Source organism: Carcharodon carcharias, chromosome 8 (assembly GCF_017639515.1).
Source record: "Carcharodon carcharias isolate sCarCar2 chromosome 8, sCarCar2.pri, whole genome shotgun sequence".
Classification (NCBI taxonomy): Eukaryota; Metazoa; Chordata; class Chondrichthyes; order Lamniformes; family Lamnidae; genus Carcharodon; species Carcharodon carcharias.
In genome coordinates, this window is record NC_054474.1 from 155193117 (window position 1) to 155210635 (window position 17519).

At 44.0% G+C, this 17519-nt stretch overlaps 1 protein-coding gene across 1 annotated transcript in view; it reads right to left on the reverse strand.

The window, feature by feature from the left end:
- Positions 1-17519, reverse strand: part of kcnt1b (potassium sodium-activated channel subfamily T member 1b) — a 388151-nt gene that overhangs the window by 129071 nt on the left and 241561 nt on the right. Inside the window, exons 8-9 of the mRNA XM_041193666.1 lie at positions 13534-13617; positions 11926-12020 (exon numbers count right to left, since the gene is read on the reverse strand). Of these exons, the coding sequence (XP_041049600.1) occupies positions 11926-12020; positions 13534-13617 (179 nt within the window). The remainder of the gene's footprint in view (positions 1-11925; positions 12021-13533; positions 13618-17519) is intronic.

The following is a 17519-nucleotide window of genomic DNA, read 5'->3' on the forward strand; positions in this document are numbered from 1 at the left end:
CATTAATTAACAGCGCAAGTACCCTTTTAATGATGTGGAAGTTGTTAATGACGGCCATTGAACCTCTCTGGCCCAGAAATTCAAATTCTGGAAACTCATTTCTTCAGGTTGTGATTTTTTTTGGAGATTTAAAAAATGTCGATTTAAAAAAAAAAAATTCTTAGTTTTATTCTGTTTTCTTTTCCTGTCTGTCTGAATCCAATCATTCTTTTCCTCCCTTTATTTCCTTTTCCGTTTTCGATTTGGCATGGAATTCACCCTAATTCATCTTCCATGTCAGCCCTTCCTCCATTTATTTTCAATCCTTTAGTTTCACTGATAAGGCGATCCCTTGTTTTTTTCTATCAGGTTCCAGATGGTCAGCTGCCCTGGCCAAGCTGTTACCCACTTGCATCTTCTAGCAACTGTAAGAGCAAAACATTTTGAAAGCTAAATGTACAGGAACAAATCTAACAGTGCACACCACTTTCAAGCAAAATCTGGCACATTAATTTTTTTCTCTTTTAATTGTTCAGTGAATTGTCAAAGTGTTCAATAGACTTGGGAGTTTCTGAATAAAATCTACAATTCTGACTTAAATTAGCATAGTTCAAGGCTCAAATACAATCCTGCTACTACATAATAAATAGGACAGTTAATTAGGAGGAAATAATTAGGGCTTCTGAACTGGCACTGAAGTGACTCGACTATTCTTACCTATACACTGTTTTCAAAAATGTATTCACTCATTCTGACAGGAACTTCAAACTGCCCTTGACAAGTGTGGGGTCAGATTGACATGGTTTTTAAAAATTCCTTCATGGATGTGGGCGTTGCTGGCTAGACCAGCATTTATATTGCCTAATCCTCATTGCACTTGATTTAGGAACTAGAGATAGTTTTAAGTAATTTATATTTGTGCCCGTGGGTGTTAGAAATAAGCTATAGCTTTAAGTTTTATTTTTGTGTGTTAAAAAGGTGAAACCTGCGTCCAGTTTTATTTAAAGTCTTTTCTCTGTGAGATGGAGCTGACAAGTCTGAGACCCCGTTTGTATACTTTCATTTTTAATGAGATTTTACAACTCTTGAAGCGAAGAGCTGTCACCAAGGGGGTTAGCAGTTTAGGGGTGTTAAAACAAATACAAGGTAGAAAAAAAACAGTGATATTGCCTAGCAACAGGGGTCCAGAGGGAGAGACTCACAGAGAGACAGGGAGAAACAGAAAGCAGTTTTAGTTCAGTTGGTATGTGGATGCCTCAGAGGATGAAGACAGAAAGATCTCAGAGCAAAGAAGAAAGGTCCCAAAACCAGGGAGTGGGACAGAAAGGGGGTCCCAAGAAGACTCTCTAGTCAATGGAAAAGAACAGGAATCTGAAAAAGGTTCTGTTAAGTGGAGTTAAGAATGAGGAGCAGATGGAAAATGCTCCAAGTTAAAAGACAGATCTTTGGGAAGCAGACTTGAAACTAAGTGGGCTTGCAAGAAGCCAGAAGATCCGAGTAGACAGCCAAAGGTGGGTGACTCCTTACTACGGGCCTGTGAAGCAGTGGTGTTCTGGTTGTGTGTCTGAGTATCTGAGAGAGTGCGTAGAAGGTGAAGCTTGAACGCATGTGGCAATCCAGGAGAGGAGAACATCAGAAGGAGTGTTTGAAACCCCGGAGGTGGATCCTTGTTGAAGACGTCCGAGAGAAAGAGTTGTTTGGGAGAAGATTCCAAGGTGAGTTATTCTAGAGTGGAACTTGGAAACCCTTGTGTGAAAGATGGAGTTTCCATTAGGATCAGTTGGCTCACAGTGTGACGCGTGTCTGGGGGGAGTTGACAACAGATGCATAGCATCTGATTTGGGTGGCTCTGTCACTTGATCTTTGAGTGTGGTATGTCTGACCACAGGTCGCCTATTGGTTTACTTGGATTGTGTCCTTACTGTGAACATTAGAGTATAAGAAAGATTTTGTAACTTGCGTTAGCCTTACAAATCTGTAAATATCTGTAAAGGTAAGGTTGCGGGTGAAGGATTAGTGTGATATAGTTCATCCTTTTCTTGTTCAATAAATATTTTATTCTTTTGTTAAAAGTTCATCAGCTGACTCTGACTCTGTTCAGTAGCCGCCCTCCATGTTTCTAAACTAAATATAAAATTTAGGATCTATCATGCCAGTTTCCACCCAGGGATCTGACTTGTCCAGTAGTAACATCAACTGGGATCATAACACTTGGGAAGGTGGTGATGAGCCACGTTCTTGAATCGCTGCAGTCCATGTGGTGTAGGTACACCCACAGTGCCATTAGGAAGGGAGTTCCAGGATTTTGACCCAGCAACAGTGAAGGAATGGCGATATAGTTCCAAGTCAGGATAGTGTGTGGCTTGGAGGAGAACTCACAGGTGGTGGTGTTCCCATGCACCTGATGCCCTTGTCCTTCAAGGTGGTAGAGGTGGCGGGTTTGGAAGGTGCTGTCGAAGGAGCCTTGGTTGAGTTGTTGCAATGCATCTTGTAGATGGTACACACTGCTGCCACTGTGTGGTGGCAGCAGTGCCCTTGACATTGAAGCTGCATTTGACCGAGTGTGGCTTCAAGAAGCCCTAGCAAAACTAGAGTCAATAGGAATGAGGGGGCAAACCCTTCACTAGATGGAGTAATATCTAACACAAAGGAAGATGGCTGTGGTTGTTGGAGGTCAATCACCTTAGCCCCAGGACATCACTGCAGGAGTTCCTCAGGGTAGTGTCCTAGGCCTAACTGTTACTTGAAAAGTTATTTTATCAATTTATAAATTACACAGCTCTTGGGAGTGTGCCCCAAAGCCGTAATGAGAGTTCCCACTTGTCCTACTGTCCTTCAGGGAAGGAAATCTGTCATCTTTACCCAGTCCGGCCTACACGTGACTCCAGACCCACAGCAATGTGGTTGACTCTTAACTGCCCTCTGAAATGGCCTAGCAAGCCACTCAGTTCAAGGGCAATTAGGGATGGGCAACAAATGCTGTCCTTGCCAGTGATGCCCACATCTCATGACAGAATTTTTAAAACTTGCCTAGATGAGGGCTGGAATGTGCCTTTCTCTTTTTAAAATGTCTGGAAATTTCTCAATGACACCTAATTTTCCAGCGGAGTACGACTGCATCGCATCCCACTGTTCACTTGAAGCCTTCCATGATACCAATTGTTTTATGGATCCAAGATACGAATTATGGTTTAAAATATTTCACTGACATGTATTTCTTTAAGTTTGAATGTGCCAAGCATTATTTATTAGACATATCCCTTTCTTCTGGAGTGTACTCGAACATAACAACTAACAACAAAGTTTGATTTTCTAAAATGCGATTGCTCTCCCCACCAACCCATGCCCCCTCCCCAGTTTAGCTCTACATTGTGTGATGCTGGGGTTGGAAGGAATCAGTTAAAGGCTGTGTTTATTACTGTTGCAAGACTAGGGAGAGCATTTCCTGCACACGTAGATGCAGTGTCAGTGCCTGTGATGTCACTGACAGCGATATTCAATGCAGCCGCCTGCAGTAAAATGAACAAAGAAAACCCAACGCCGTTCTAGTTTCTCCTCCCGTGGCTCCTGCCCATGGCCTCTTGCTGTTCCCTTGTTTTCACCCCCAAGGCCCTCACATTCCTTTGCATCATCACACTCTCCCCCCACCCCCCCAGAGCACTTTGCTACTTCCCCTCATGTTCACCCTGTGGCCCCTTGACGCTCCCTTTGCCTCTTCTCTTCACTTCCCCCTGTTCCCTCTTGCTTCTCCGCACTGCTTCCCCTTCTCTGGTCCCTTCCATGCCTCGCACTCTGCTTCCCTGTGCTCCCCTCACTGCATCCATCCTACCACACCATGCTCCCCCACAGAAGTGATGTAAGGAGAAGCAGGAAAGGGAGCGGGCAGCAGGCGGAAGCCAAGGTTTTGGGACTGTCATGAGGCTATGCCCCTTTATTTTTGAAAATATGATTTTTCAACTTTCAACTGACTGGAAATTTTGCAATTTGAAATGAGACAGAGCAAGCTGCTTAAAAATGCAAGGCCACATTCCAAGATGGAGTTGAGCAACAAACAAATCACCTTCAGGGGAGAGTGAAGAGAGAGCAATTTCTTATAATCTAGACACCCATTGAAACTCATAACTGTCTAAGGAAGAGACATTAAAAAATGCAAAGTACTGAATATTGAATGAATGGTTGCCACAGACAGACCCCCCCTGAACCTCTTGGAAATACACAATGGGTGAAGTATTTCAAAGCAATGTTGTCCAGCCACTGGAGAGAGATTGCAAGTGACACAGGCGGTGTCCAGAAAGTCTTCAGCAGAGGAAACAAGCTGAAGGTTTTGTAATAAGCATGTCGACCATTTCGAGAAGTCAATTCTACCAGAAATCTACCAGCAAACCAAGATCTCATAATAATTGTAACATCTTCTACATCCAAGAAACCAGCTAACCTAAATCGGTCACAGCGTTTAAAATCTACACCTTAAGGATAATCAAAGGACACAACCATATATTCTTTTATCTTTTTTATTGGACTCTAACTCTTTATTTCTGATACATATGTGTCTGTGTGTATGTGTGTGTTTGTGTGTGTCTGTGTGTTTGTGTGTGCATGTGCACGTGTGTGTCTGAGTGTTTGTGTTTGTGTGTGTGTGTGTGTGTGTGTGTGTGTCTATTTGTTTGTGTGCGCGTGTGTTTGTGTGTGTCTGTGTGTATCTGTGTGTTTGTGTATAGTGTGTGTGCTTATGTATATGCATGTGTGTGTGTGTGTGTGTGTGTGCGTATGTGCACGTGTGTGTCTGAATGTTTGTGTGTCTGTGTTTGTGTGTGTGTGTGACTATGTGTTTGTGTGCGCATGTGTGCTTGTGTATAGTGTGTGTGCTTGTGTATATGTGTGTGTGTGTGCATGTGTGTGTCAGTGTGCATATGTGTGTCTGTGTGTTTGAGTGTGTCTGTGTGTTTGAGTGTCTGTGTGTTTGTGTATAGTGTGTGTGATTGTGTATATGCGTGTGTGTGTGTGCATGTGTGTGTCAGTGTCCATGTGTGTGTCTGTGTGTTTGTGTGTCTGTGTGTTTGTGTGTGTCTGTGTGTTTGTGTATGGTGTGTGTGTGCTTATGTATATGCATGTGTGTGTGTGTGTGTGTGTGTGTGTATGTGTGTGTGCATGTGCACGTGTGTGTCTGAGTGTTTGTGTGTGTCTGTGTTTGTGTGTGTGTGTGTGTGTCTATGTGTTTGTGTGCGCGTGTGTTTGTGTGTGTCTGTGTGTATGTGTGTTTGTGTATAGTGTGTGTGCTTATGTATATGCATGTGTGTGTGTGTGTGTGTGTGTGTGCATGTGCACGTGTGTGTCTGAGTGTTTGTGTGTGTCTGTGTTTGTGTGTGTGTGACTATGTGTTTGTGTGCGCATGTGTGCTTGTGTATAGTGTGTGTGCTTGTGTATATGTGTGTGTCAGTGTGTTTGAGTGTGTCTGTGTGTTTGTGTATAGTGTGTGTGCTTATGTATATGCATGTGTGTGTGTGTGTGTGCATGTGCACGTGTGTGTCTGAGTGTTTGTGTGTGTCTGTGTTTGTATGTGTGTGTGTGTGTCTATGTGTTGGTGTGCGCGTGTGTGCTTGTGTATAGTGTGTGTGCTTGTGTATATGCGTGTGTGTGTGTGCATGTGTGTGTCAGTGTCCATGTGTGTGTCTGTGTGTTTGTGTGTGTCTGTGTGTTTGTGCATGGTGTGTGTGTGCTTGTGTATATGCATATGTGTGTGTGTGTGTGTGTGTGTGTTTGTGTGTGCGTGTGTGCTTGTGTATAGTGTGTGTGCTTGTGTATATGCGCGTGTGTGTGTGTGTGTCCGAATGATTACATGAGGGCTGAATGCTTGGCGTTGCATTATTATTATTTTTCTTGGGCTTAGTAGTTAATAAATCTGTTCTTTCTTAACTCAAGAAAACCTTGTTTGATTGGCTCCTGATTGCTCACAGCTTAAATAGTTAAATACATTCTGATCTGGAAAAGGCTTATCCTCATGAAAAAGAAACTTAAATCTTTGCTGTGACCAACCAGGGAGCCCAGTTCACCCCTTCTCACTTGGTCAAAACAGGACACATGATGACGCGAGTGGTTGGAGAAACCTCGTATGTGCCAACGGCTGGAGCGGGGGCTGGCTTACTGATTTCCATTCCCTGCTCAGTGGCAGCAGCAGGAATTGAAAAGTTGGAGAGCAGCAATTAAAGGTCAAGTCACAAGCTGACCCACCCCCCGGCAATAACTCACCCACCTCTGGGGACAGAAGTGATAAACCCTATCTAAAGCACAAGCGAGGGATATGGGTTACATCCTCACCTGCTCCTCCTGCTCCGTGCTGAGTTCCAACTTTATGATGTGAACATCATATGGCATACCCCTGGTATTCAAGTTCACACCACTGCAGTGTGAGTCATCAAAAATAAAGTACTGCAGCTTAATATGTACTTTAACGCTTAATGGAGAGTCCTTGCTACTGCAGAGAGAGAAAGAGCTCCACAAATACACATGGCATTTACAGCGTCATCAAGTATACATGAAGAAAAAAGGTTGCTTGCCTGACTCAGTGAGGCAGCTAAGTGCTCCCTGTGCAGGCTGGGGTGGGGGAATTCCCTCAGGCTAAGTGCTGCCTCAGGGAGATCGGCTCCGATTGAAAACTTTAAATAAAGGTGATAAAAAAAATCCCTGCCAGGTCCGCTCATGTGACACTGGATGAGGTTTCATGTTTTTTCTGAAGCCCGCCAGGGCTCCCGGTCTGCCCGCCAACCTTAAGGTTGAACGGGCAGGTCCATTAATCATCTTAATTAGTTTTTTAATGGCCTCAATAGGCCGTTCCTGCCGAACTGCAAATCTAAATGACACGGGGTGACTTCAGGACGCACACCCCGCATTATGTTATGCGTCGGCCAGCGGGCCCCGCCCCCACTCGGAAGATGCTGCCCCATGTCTAATTGGTTGCCCATGATACATCGAGCTCAATATTTGGTTCCAGTGACATCAATGAAACTGAATATCAGGAGTGGTGTGTAACAGACGGCAGGGACACTACAACCCCAGACCAACTTCTGCCACAGTGACTTTCCCAACAAGCATCAGAGCATCCCACTGTGCTTCAGCAAACCCAATTTGAAAAGCTCGCTATGTTTTTTGCCGGTTGGAAATACAGGGTGAAAAATTGGGTTGATATTGCCCATTCTTTGGGTGCTTTGGGTGCCGTTTGTGAACCAAATCCCCACCATCAACATCCTGGTTGTTACCATTGATCAGAAACTGTACTGGACCAGCTATATAAATAGTGTGGCTACGAGAGCAGGTCAGAGGCTGGGAATTCTGCAGCGAGTAACTCACCTCCTGACTCCCCAAAACCTGTCCACCATCTACAAGAGACAAGTCAGGAGTGTGATGGAATACTCCCCGCTTGCCCAGATGAGTGCAGCTCCAATAACACTCGAGAAGCTTGACACCATCCAGGAGAAACGGGTGCACTCGATCAGCACCATATCTTCCACCTTAAACGTTAATTCCCTCCATCACCAACACACATTGGCAGCCATTTGTACCCTCTACAAGATGCACGTCTTTGACAGGACCTTCCAAACCCATGACCTCTACCAGCTAGAAGGATAAGGACAGCAGATGCTTGGGAACACCACCACCTGCAAGTTTCCCTCCAAGTCACACATCATCCTGACTTTGTTTTATGTCGCTGTTCCTTCACTGTCACTGCTTCAAAATCCTGTAACTCCCTCTAGCAGAGTGGGTCTACCTACATCCCATGGGCAGCAGCGGTTCAAGAAACCAGCTCACCTCCACCTCCTCAAGGGCAATTAGGGATGGGCAGCAAGTGCCAGCCAACAATGCTCACATCTCACGAATGAAAGGCGACATCTTGCAACCTAAAGGATTCCGCCAGAGGGGTTTCCCCTCCACTCCAAGGGGCCTACTGGCCTCAGCCCTGGCAGTTTTTGACTTGAATCCCTGCCTCTGATGGGTCCTCCATATTGAGGCGCCCTCAACGGCACCCACTTCTCCCTGTAAGGTGGTTTACTCACTACAGAATTCCCAATCTCTGAGCTGCTGTTATAGCCTGGTCAAGTTGAGTTTCTGGCCAATGGTAAGTTGCGGTTTTAGGTCCCCATTAGGCACCCATAGCGCTAAAACAATGCAAAGCTCAATTTTGCACCCTGTACTTCTAATCAGAAAAACATCATGGTCTACCTTTCCCGTTGGATTTGACTGGATGGCAAGCTTGGATGGCCAATGAGGAAGCCGCCTCCCAGGAGAACGTTGAGCCAGTTTCGCTGCCATAAGCTAGGGATCTGGATCTCCCATTTGTTCAGGGTCCTGAAGCTGATGGGGAAGTCTAGCCCATTAACTCCCCATGGATGCTGCCTGTCCTTCTAAATATTTCCAGCATTTTCGTTACCTCTAGACTCAACTAATTCCAACGTTCTCTTAGCTGGTCTCCCACATTCTACACTCGTAAACTTGAGGTCGTTCAAAATCCTGCTGCTTGTGTCTTAACTTCCAGCAAGTCCCATTCACCAATCGCCTCTGTGTTTGCTGATCTACATTGTCTCCTGGTCAAGCAATCTCTTGATTTTAAAATTCTCATCCATGTTTTCAGATCCCCCCTTGGCGTCGCCCCTCCCTATCTCTGTATTCTCCTCCAGCAACACAACCCTCAGAGAAATCTGCACTCCTCTAATTCTGGCTCCTTGAGCATCCCTGATTTTAATTGCACTGCCATTGGTGGCCCTGTCTTCAGTTGCCTTGGCCCTACACTCCTAAGTACTCTCCCTACACCCCTCCACTTCTCTATTTCATTTACTTCCTTTGGCCATTCCTTAAAACCTGCCCCTTTGACCAAGATTCTGGCCATCAGACCTAAAATCTCCTTCGATGGCTTGGTATCATATTTTGTTTTATAATGCACGCTCAAAGCGCCGTGGGGCATCTTATTACGTTAAAGGCGCTATTTTAATATGAGTTGTTGTTGTTTTCCAGTTTTATTTCTAGCTCCCAGTTTCTCAACACTAAACAAGCAGATGTAAGGGCTCTCTCCTGTCCTGTAACCTGTGCAGGGCCATACATCCTCTTCATTACAAGACCAAGTGCAAATTGACTTCCATTTGTGCTGTGTCAGCAGGGAGGAACAACCTTGCTGCACTACAGCGTGACTCGTGCCCAGCGGCTCAGGTCACTACAGGGAAGAGAAGCTGCACAGGGTTCTCCATCAGCCCTGAAGAACTGCCTATCATATTTTCATGCTCATCCTGCTAAATGCTGACAAGAGGCAGAATTGAAAGAACTGAGATTCTGTCACTAATAAGATGGTTGTTTTGAAGCATTTGCTTTAAGCTTGAAGCCAGCATGGCATAATTACAATGGGACTGCATTCACCTAAGATACTTCACTGCATTAAACCAAGAGACCCTACACATTGTGTTCTAAAAGCTGCTGTGCTTTTCCGGTTGTACGTTGGTTCTGTAACACAAATTTTCTGCCAATAGAATTAATCTGCACTGCTCCTTCTTGTAACATTCAAAGCTTTCCTGACTCACAGCCAGGTTATAAATATTTATTATCTGTTGTTGGTGTTGTGCTGCTTTGCTCTGAATGACACACTGAGAATAACGCTAGCACTGTAAAGAAATACATGAATCTAATTTACCTAATGCACACTGGGTTGAGAGACTTGCATTGTCTTCAAGTTTAATGTTTTTGTGGAATTTTGACCACCACTAATGAGGTACAGAACCATAGTAAGACATGGTTAATAATATTTTATAAGACATAGGCACAAACAGTGTACTCATTATAAATCTAGTGAATAGTCAGAGTTGTCCTACTTAAACATTGATCAGCCTTTTCTAATTGTTAGAGTAATTTAGTAAATTATAGCCTTCAGTTTGACTATTCAGGAAAGCAATATAATCATTCCTATGGTTTGTACCTAGACATTAGGTGCTCGTAAGCAACTTGACCTTGAAAGGTATCACAGCCAAACTCAGCTGTATCTTCATAAAAGCAAAAATACTGCAGATGCTGGAAATCTGAAATAAAAACAGAAAATGCTAGTAACACTCAGCAAGGTGAGGCAGCATCTGTGGAGAGAGAAATAGAGTTAACGTTTTAGGTCATTGACCTTTCATCAGAAGACCTCCAACGAGCATTCATTGTCCTGAATTGTTAATTCTGGCCAGGATTTTCTGGTCCTGTCTGTTGCGGGAATCACCACGTGGGGGACAGAAAATTTGATGGACCAGTCGACTTTGGGTGGGAATTTCCAGCGGACGGGACCAGAAAATACAGGCCTCCGTTCTCTCTCCACAGATGCTGATTGGGCCACAGCTAAAGCATTGCGTCCAGTTCTGGTCACCGCACTTTAGGAAGGATGTGCAGGCCCTCGAGATGGTGCACTGAAGGTTTACCAGAATGGTTCCAAGGATGAGGAATTACAGCTAAAATGTGAGGTTGGAGAAGCTGGGATTGTTCTCCTTGATGGAGGTGTACATGGTTATGACAATTTTAGATAAAGTCGATAAAGAAAAGCTGCTCCCATTAGATGATCATACAAGGACTAGGGGACACGGATTTAAGATTTTGGGCAAGAGAAACGGTGGGGTGGTGGTGGGGGCAGGGGTGTGAATAAGAACATTTTTTACGGAGTGAGTGGTAATGACCTGAATATCTTTGCCTAGGAGGGCTGTGGATGGTGGATGCAGAAAGAATGAATAATTTCAAATGGGATGAGTTCTTGCGGGAAATAGACTTTGCAGGGCTATGGGGATAGAGCAGGGGAACGAGGCTGACTGGACTACTCTACAGAGAGCTGGCTTGGACTCGATGGGCTGAACGGCCTCCTTCTGTGCCCTAATCGTTCTGCGGCTCTATGCTTCCAGAGACGCTGAATATCTGCAGCATTTTCTGTTTTTATTCTAATGTCATCTTCACCTGATGTCCATACAGGAGTGGAGAGAAGTGGAGCGGTCATCAAATCAGGAGCAGAAATGATGGCTTTTCTCTCTGCTTCTTTAACTCAAAACAACCAGGCAACCAAACACTACCACTGCTGCACAGCTAACTCAGCACGGACAAGGAGTAAAACCCGAGACTTCTGTTGCTCAGTGCCTCAGCTGACAATGCAATTGTTCACTGTGTGATCAGACTGACAATGCCAATATATTCAGAGACATTTCACATTGTACTATCTGCTTTCGAAAAAGGTGAAATCAGCAAAAAAAAACTCTTCAATGGAGATAGCAAATAGTTAACTTTCCAGAGCTGAAATAATTCTATTAACCACAGAACTGGAATTGAGTGGTTATCTATGACTGCATCCAGAATCAAATTACTTCTTCACAGGAATAAAATCCTCTGCCATTTATTAAATAAGAACCCCTAGAGGTTTTATTACCTGCAACCAGTTTCAAAGGTCCATAGCTTATATATATATATATACATATATATATATATGTATATATATATATATATACATATACACGTGTACTCACACTACTGAATCTCCCATGGCATTGCTCATGGCTGGTCAGAAAATCTGTATCTCTTTGAGCTGAGCTTATTGTAGCTGGAGAAAATTGCAAGCAGATCTGTGCAACTGCTCTCAAAGTGCCAACAGTGGTGCCAACAATGCATATTAGGAATTACAGTATGTAGTCTTTAAAAATGATATAAAGAAGCATTCTGCTAAGACTTTAGCAACACCTCCAGGTATTACCAATGTCACAAAAGGCTCTGAAGAAGAGTCATATGGACTCAAAACATTAACTCTGTTCCTCTCTCCACAGACGCTGTCAGACCTGCTGAGTTCTTCCAGCAATTCCTGTTTTCATTTCCTAAAAGTATTACTAAACCCCAACAGCAGGCATTCTCAAGAAGTTAATATATACAAAAATGTATCCAATAATTAAATTTTAAAAAACTCACCCAGTGAAGACAAGGCAGAGCAGAGTACAAATCAGTATTGAAACTTGATTAGACATGGCGGATTGTGTCCTCTGAATGGCTCTATGCAAATCATTCTGGAGAGAAAGAAACTTCTGTTGGAGATCCAAATACAAATACAAACTACCAGACAAGTCTGTCCAAATACGTTTTCGTCTGCACCAAGGAGCTGTATTTTTCAACATGTAAAGATTAATTTCTCTCCTTAACAAATCAGCTTGAGTTGACAATGTAGGTTCTTAGAGTGGCACAATCTCTACTGCTCACCCCTGTGGTGCTCCTGCATCGCAATCATGTGCAGCAGTTGGTGTCATTATGGTCTCGTTGCACTTGTCACCCCTATCAGGAAACATTAGGGATCCAGGCTTGGAGTGATGGTGGCACCAGGTGTAACAGCCTTTGACATTGTGCCAATGGAGAGCGTTCCAGATTATGGGGTATCTCCAACTGCGCTGCATTCTCTCAGTGCTGCAGTGAAGTGCCAAACTGGATTATGTGTTCGAGTCTCTGGCCCTGTGGTTTTCAATTTCAGTTAAAGAATCCTATAATTATTTTTTATTTGTTTACAGGATGTGGACATCGCTGGCTAGGCCAGCATTTACTGCCCATCCCTAATTGTCCTTGAGAAGGTGGTGGTGAGCCGTCTTCTTGAACTGCTGCAGTCCATGTGGTGTAGATACACCCACAGTGCTGTTAGGGAGGGAGTTCCAGGATTTTGAACCAGCGATTATATTGCAAAATTTTGTGGAACCCCAATCCTCCCCTCCCCTCCCTCAGAAGCATCATTTGAAATGATAACCTTTTGACTAAGAGGTGTGCAAAAGTCCAGTCCCGCGGTAAGTCAACCAGTGGGCATTTTGAAGCTAATTGATAAATTAGAAAAATTTAAAACTCTGCTCATCTCCGCTATATTGTAATTCAGAAATTCGTGAAGAGGAGCTGCTAGCAAACTACAGTTTTAAGCACAGCCTGAGAATTAAGAAATCAACAGATGAACAGAATGAATATAATAGCCAGAACAGCTAATTCAGCTCAGTTTCACTCCGTTAGTTAAGGATGGATGTTGCCTAGTTATTGAGCTGCATTTATCTCCCCTGCTGTTATGTGGCTAATCGAGGAGGGCTTTTATTACAGAAATATGCACAATGTAACACAGGTTATAAATTAGCTTTCTCTGACCTGTGAATGTTGATCGCTTGCTCAGTCACCTCCCACAACCACAGCTCCCCCACCCCAAATAACGACATTCTGAACCCTTGAGTAATGCCTATTCTTTCAAGTTGTGTGTCTTTCCAATAACTAGATATTTATGCGGAAAGAAGAACTGCAAATTCCGGAAAGAAGATGGATTCTGATGAAATGTCTACTCCCAAACTGTTAATCAGTCTTCCTACTATTTAGATATTGTGTATTCCCAACGTTTTGTGTTTACATGTTTGAAGTATTTAATGACACAGGTCAATTTGCATCAATTTGATAGAACATCTTTCAAAAATCTAATCTTGGTTTGTTTTTGGATTCAGAAACATAAATGAATTTCTTGGAAGTGCCTACAGGAAGTAGGATCAAAATTGACTCATTGTCACTTACAATCATGTTCTCCAGTGCATGCTTGGCCAGCCAGCAGTTTAGAAACACTGGGATGAAGAGGTTCCTCAGGGGCGGCCAGAAAATCTGTAACGGAAGGAAAGAGAACAGCTTCACTCAGAAGGAAAATACAAGATAATATTAACAAAAGAAGTTCAATTTAACTCGTGTTTTTAACATAGAAACAACATCTCAAGGTGCTTCACAAATGGAAAACAAGCAAAGCTGTGCAGCTCCAACAACACTCAAGAAACTGGACACCATCTAGGACAAAGCAGCCCGCTTGATTGGCACCCCATCCAGGGCTGGGATGGGGTTTCCAAAAGCAAACAAAAATAACATAGAAGTTTTGCAACTGAATTAATAACATGTCCCTGCTTATGTGACAGAGTCACATGAGGGGACATGTTTCATTACATTTTTATTTTATTATTTTTTTGTTATATCTCTTCACCTCCCTGAGGCAGCTCTGTGCTGGCCGGGCCTTAATTGGCCTGTCAGCGAGAAATCGCGAAGCGGTGCCAATCGTGGGTGGTGGTTGGCTTCCCGACCACCCTCGCCCTCCCTGCCGAGCCCACCCGCCAAGAGCAAAATTCTGCCTATCTTAAATAGTCAGTTATATTAAAGTACAATTAACACAGATACTTATACTTTAAACCAACCTTCTTAACTCAACTTTCCTTCTGCACCCATTTGAATTATAGCCCCCAATAACTCAGGAATTGGAAGATTTGATCTGAGTGCTGTTTCAAAGATTTGTAAAAGGGCCGAGATTTCTTGCATGTTCCACTTGCCTCTGGCAAAGTTGTCCCTTCAAATTTCCTCCAATTGACCCACAGTTGTAGACTCCCAGTTCACACACAGGCATCTTAAGCGTAGCCACCTCAGATCAGAACTCCCCTGGTTCTAATGTTCTTTAACTTTGGAGCCTGGCATCTAAAACTCTCTCTTTCTCTCTCTTCCTCTTCTCAGCTTGGCTATCCTAGAAGTTAAACCCACTGTTGGTCGAGTCCTTCAGCTATCAAGTTTTCTACACCCTTTTAGCCGGTATACAGAATTTCAACTAAACTCTGCTTGAAAGAGATGTTTCCTGCAGCAAGCCTGTTCTCAACTAAAAATAAAACCCTACTTGAGATCACAGCCATACCCACATTCTAACCCCCTATAACTAACTTCTTGTTGACTCTTTTCCTATTGCTTATCTTGCAGGCAACTTGGTCACATGATCAGTTGCCAGCAGCAAGGTGCTTTACCAGAAATCATCTCCTAGTGAATCCTATTTCTTAAAGGGACCATCACCCCAACATAAAATATAAGTTTTCCCCCAAAAAAACAAATCTAACTGTCCTATTTTGGAATGCCAGTTGATGAAGTGTATGGAGCTAATCTTTACTTAGCTGTATCTTTATTTACAAAATGAAACATTACAAGCATACACCTCCTAAATCAACCACAGCACAGTTTCAATAAGTGTCTCTTTACATGTGCTCAACTGAAACCGCCATTAATGCCCACCAGCTGCATAAAGTTAAACACCAATATAATACAATTAACACTAATATCATGAAAACTGGTTATTGACAGATAATTTTAAGGTTTTTTGAAATGAAAGTTCTTTGGCTTCATAGGCATTGAAACATGATGGGGAGAATCATTGCTCTGTGGCTACCAATATATTTGTATCAGCTTGTAGATCATGAATCCTTTCAATGTGACATGTTGGATATGATAGGAATTAGCAGTCCCAACTTGAAACAGAATCTGAACTAAAATTCTCAGTAAAAACCTGAGAAATCCCCAGGGTTTAAAAGTGCCTTGATACTGATTGTGAGGTTTGCTCTCTAGATCTATTGGGCTCAGTAGCTCTTTCAAGGAAGAGTTTCTCCAAAGAAAGCAGCACAGTTAATTATTTGTATTGTACTTTAAAAAAAGGGTATTAAAATAACCTATAACTTTTTGCACTCTATATAAAAAGAGCAGTAGTGAAATGGCTTATTGATAAATTTATTCCAAATGCTGTCGACTTACTTTTCTTACACTTCACACTTGGATGGAACAAGGCAGCAGTAGTAGACATTATGGTCCAGATCTTCTGGTCCCTGGACCATTGGAGACTAGACGTATGACCCAAGATGCACGTTGGGACCCCGTGGGATTCCCAGTGTGCTTACTCTGTGGGAATTGCCAAAGAAGTTTGAACTTCCAATGGGAAATTCCTCTGTCTCTTGGCGCCCTCCAAAAATGTCTTGGACGCTGAGTTAGAGTTGGAAACTTTGGAGAGTTCCGACTTCCTTACCTGGATAGCTACCCAGGAAATGTTAGACAGAAAAATCCTAGTCTAACTCCAGGATAACTATATAACTGACCCTCCAATCACTCACACTGCCCACCCCCAGTGACGCCCCACTTGAACCCCCAAGTACCCCCCTCACCCAACCCAACTACTCCTCTGAACTGATCCGATTACCCTCCCAACCTGACCAAACTAGCCTCCAACCTGACAACCTCACCCGACCCAGCTACCCCCTGACACACCTACCCACTCATCCATCTACTCACCTCATCCACCTGCCATCCTACCACCTAACCCACCTACAACTCTACCACCTCACCCATCTGCCACCCTACTCACTTACCTTACCCACTCTACCCACTTACCCACATACCTCATCCACCTACCTACCCTACCCATTCACTCATTCATACATCCGCCCATTCATTAAAGTTCACACTGGGCATTTAAATCAACATTAAGGCATCTAGTACCGTAAAACAGTCACTTGACAGTTCTCTGTGTGGATTCCTGTGCTGAGGGAGTTCCTCTGCATTGTGTATCGGAGATTTAGCTTTTTCAAACATATCCAGGTAAGTGGGTAGTTTTCTGTCTGGCCAGTATTGGATACAGTGGGCAGGATTTTGCTCTTGGCGGGGGTGTTTGGCAAGGATGGGCGGGGCAGTCAGGAAGCTGACCAGCCGTCCACGATTGTCTCCACACCACGATTTCATGCTGGCAGGCCAATTAAGGCCCGGTCAGTGTGGAACGCAAGCGGCAGCGGTGCTGGCTGTATGTGGGGTGGGGGAAGAGGGTGAGCGGGCCTAGCGTGATCTTCGCGCATGCACGTGAAAGAGCGTTTCAATCTCCCTGAGGCACGGAGCTGCCTCAAGGAGATGAAGTGCTGTTTAAAACAAAGTAAAGGAATAAGATTGTCATACAACATGTCCCCTCATGTGACTCTGTCACATGAGCTCGGACATGTTTTTAATTCAAAAATAACATTTTTACCTGACATTTATATGCTTTAGGAAACCTCATCCCGCCCGTCATCCTGTGTCATTTCAATTTTCAGGTCGGCGGGGGCGCAGCCGAATTAGCTATGTGCCCACCGACCTGTCAAAGGCTAATTGAGGCCAGTTAAAAACTAATTGAAGTCGTTGAAGGACCTGCCTGTGCAACCTTAAGGTTGGTGGACAGGCCAGGAGACCTGGCGGGCTTCAGAAAAAGCATGAAACCTCAACCACAGGTAGGATGAGGTTTCATGTAGGGTTTTAAAAATTTAATGAAAGTTTAACTAAAAGCGAGGGACATGTCCCAACTCATGTGACAGTGTCACATGAGGGGACATGTCAGGCAAATTTTATTTTTCTATATTTCACATTTTTGAATTTGGCGCCGATCTCCCTGAGGCAGCACTTAGCCTCAGGGAGATCAGTGTGCTCTTTTGCATGAAAGGGTGCAGTCTCGGCTGAGGGATCTCCCCTCCACTCAGCCTGCACAGGGAGTGCATAGCGCTCCCTGGCGGACGTCATTCTGGGCCTTAATTGGCTCAATTAAGGCGGGCCTTAATTGGCTCGCCCACGTAAAATAGCGGCACGCCTCCCGTCGGGGGCGTGAGCTTCTGAACCTCCCCCCCAACGGTGGGAAAATTCTTCCCTGTGGTTACAACAGCAGGTCAGAGGCTGGGAATTCTGCGGCAATTAATTCATCTCCT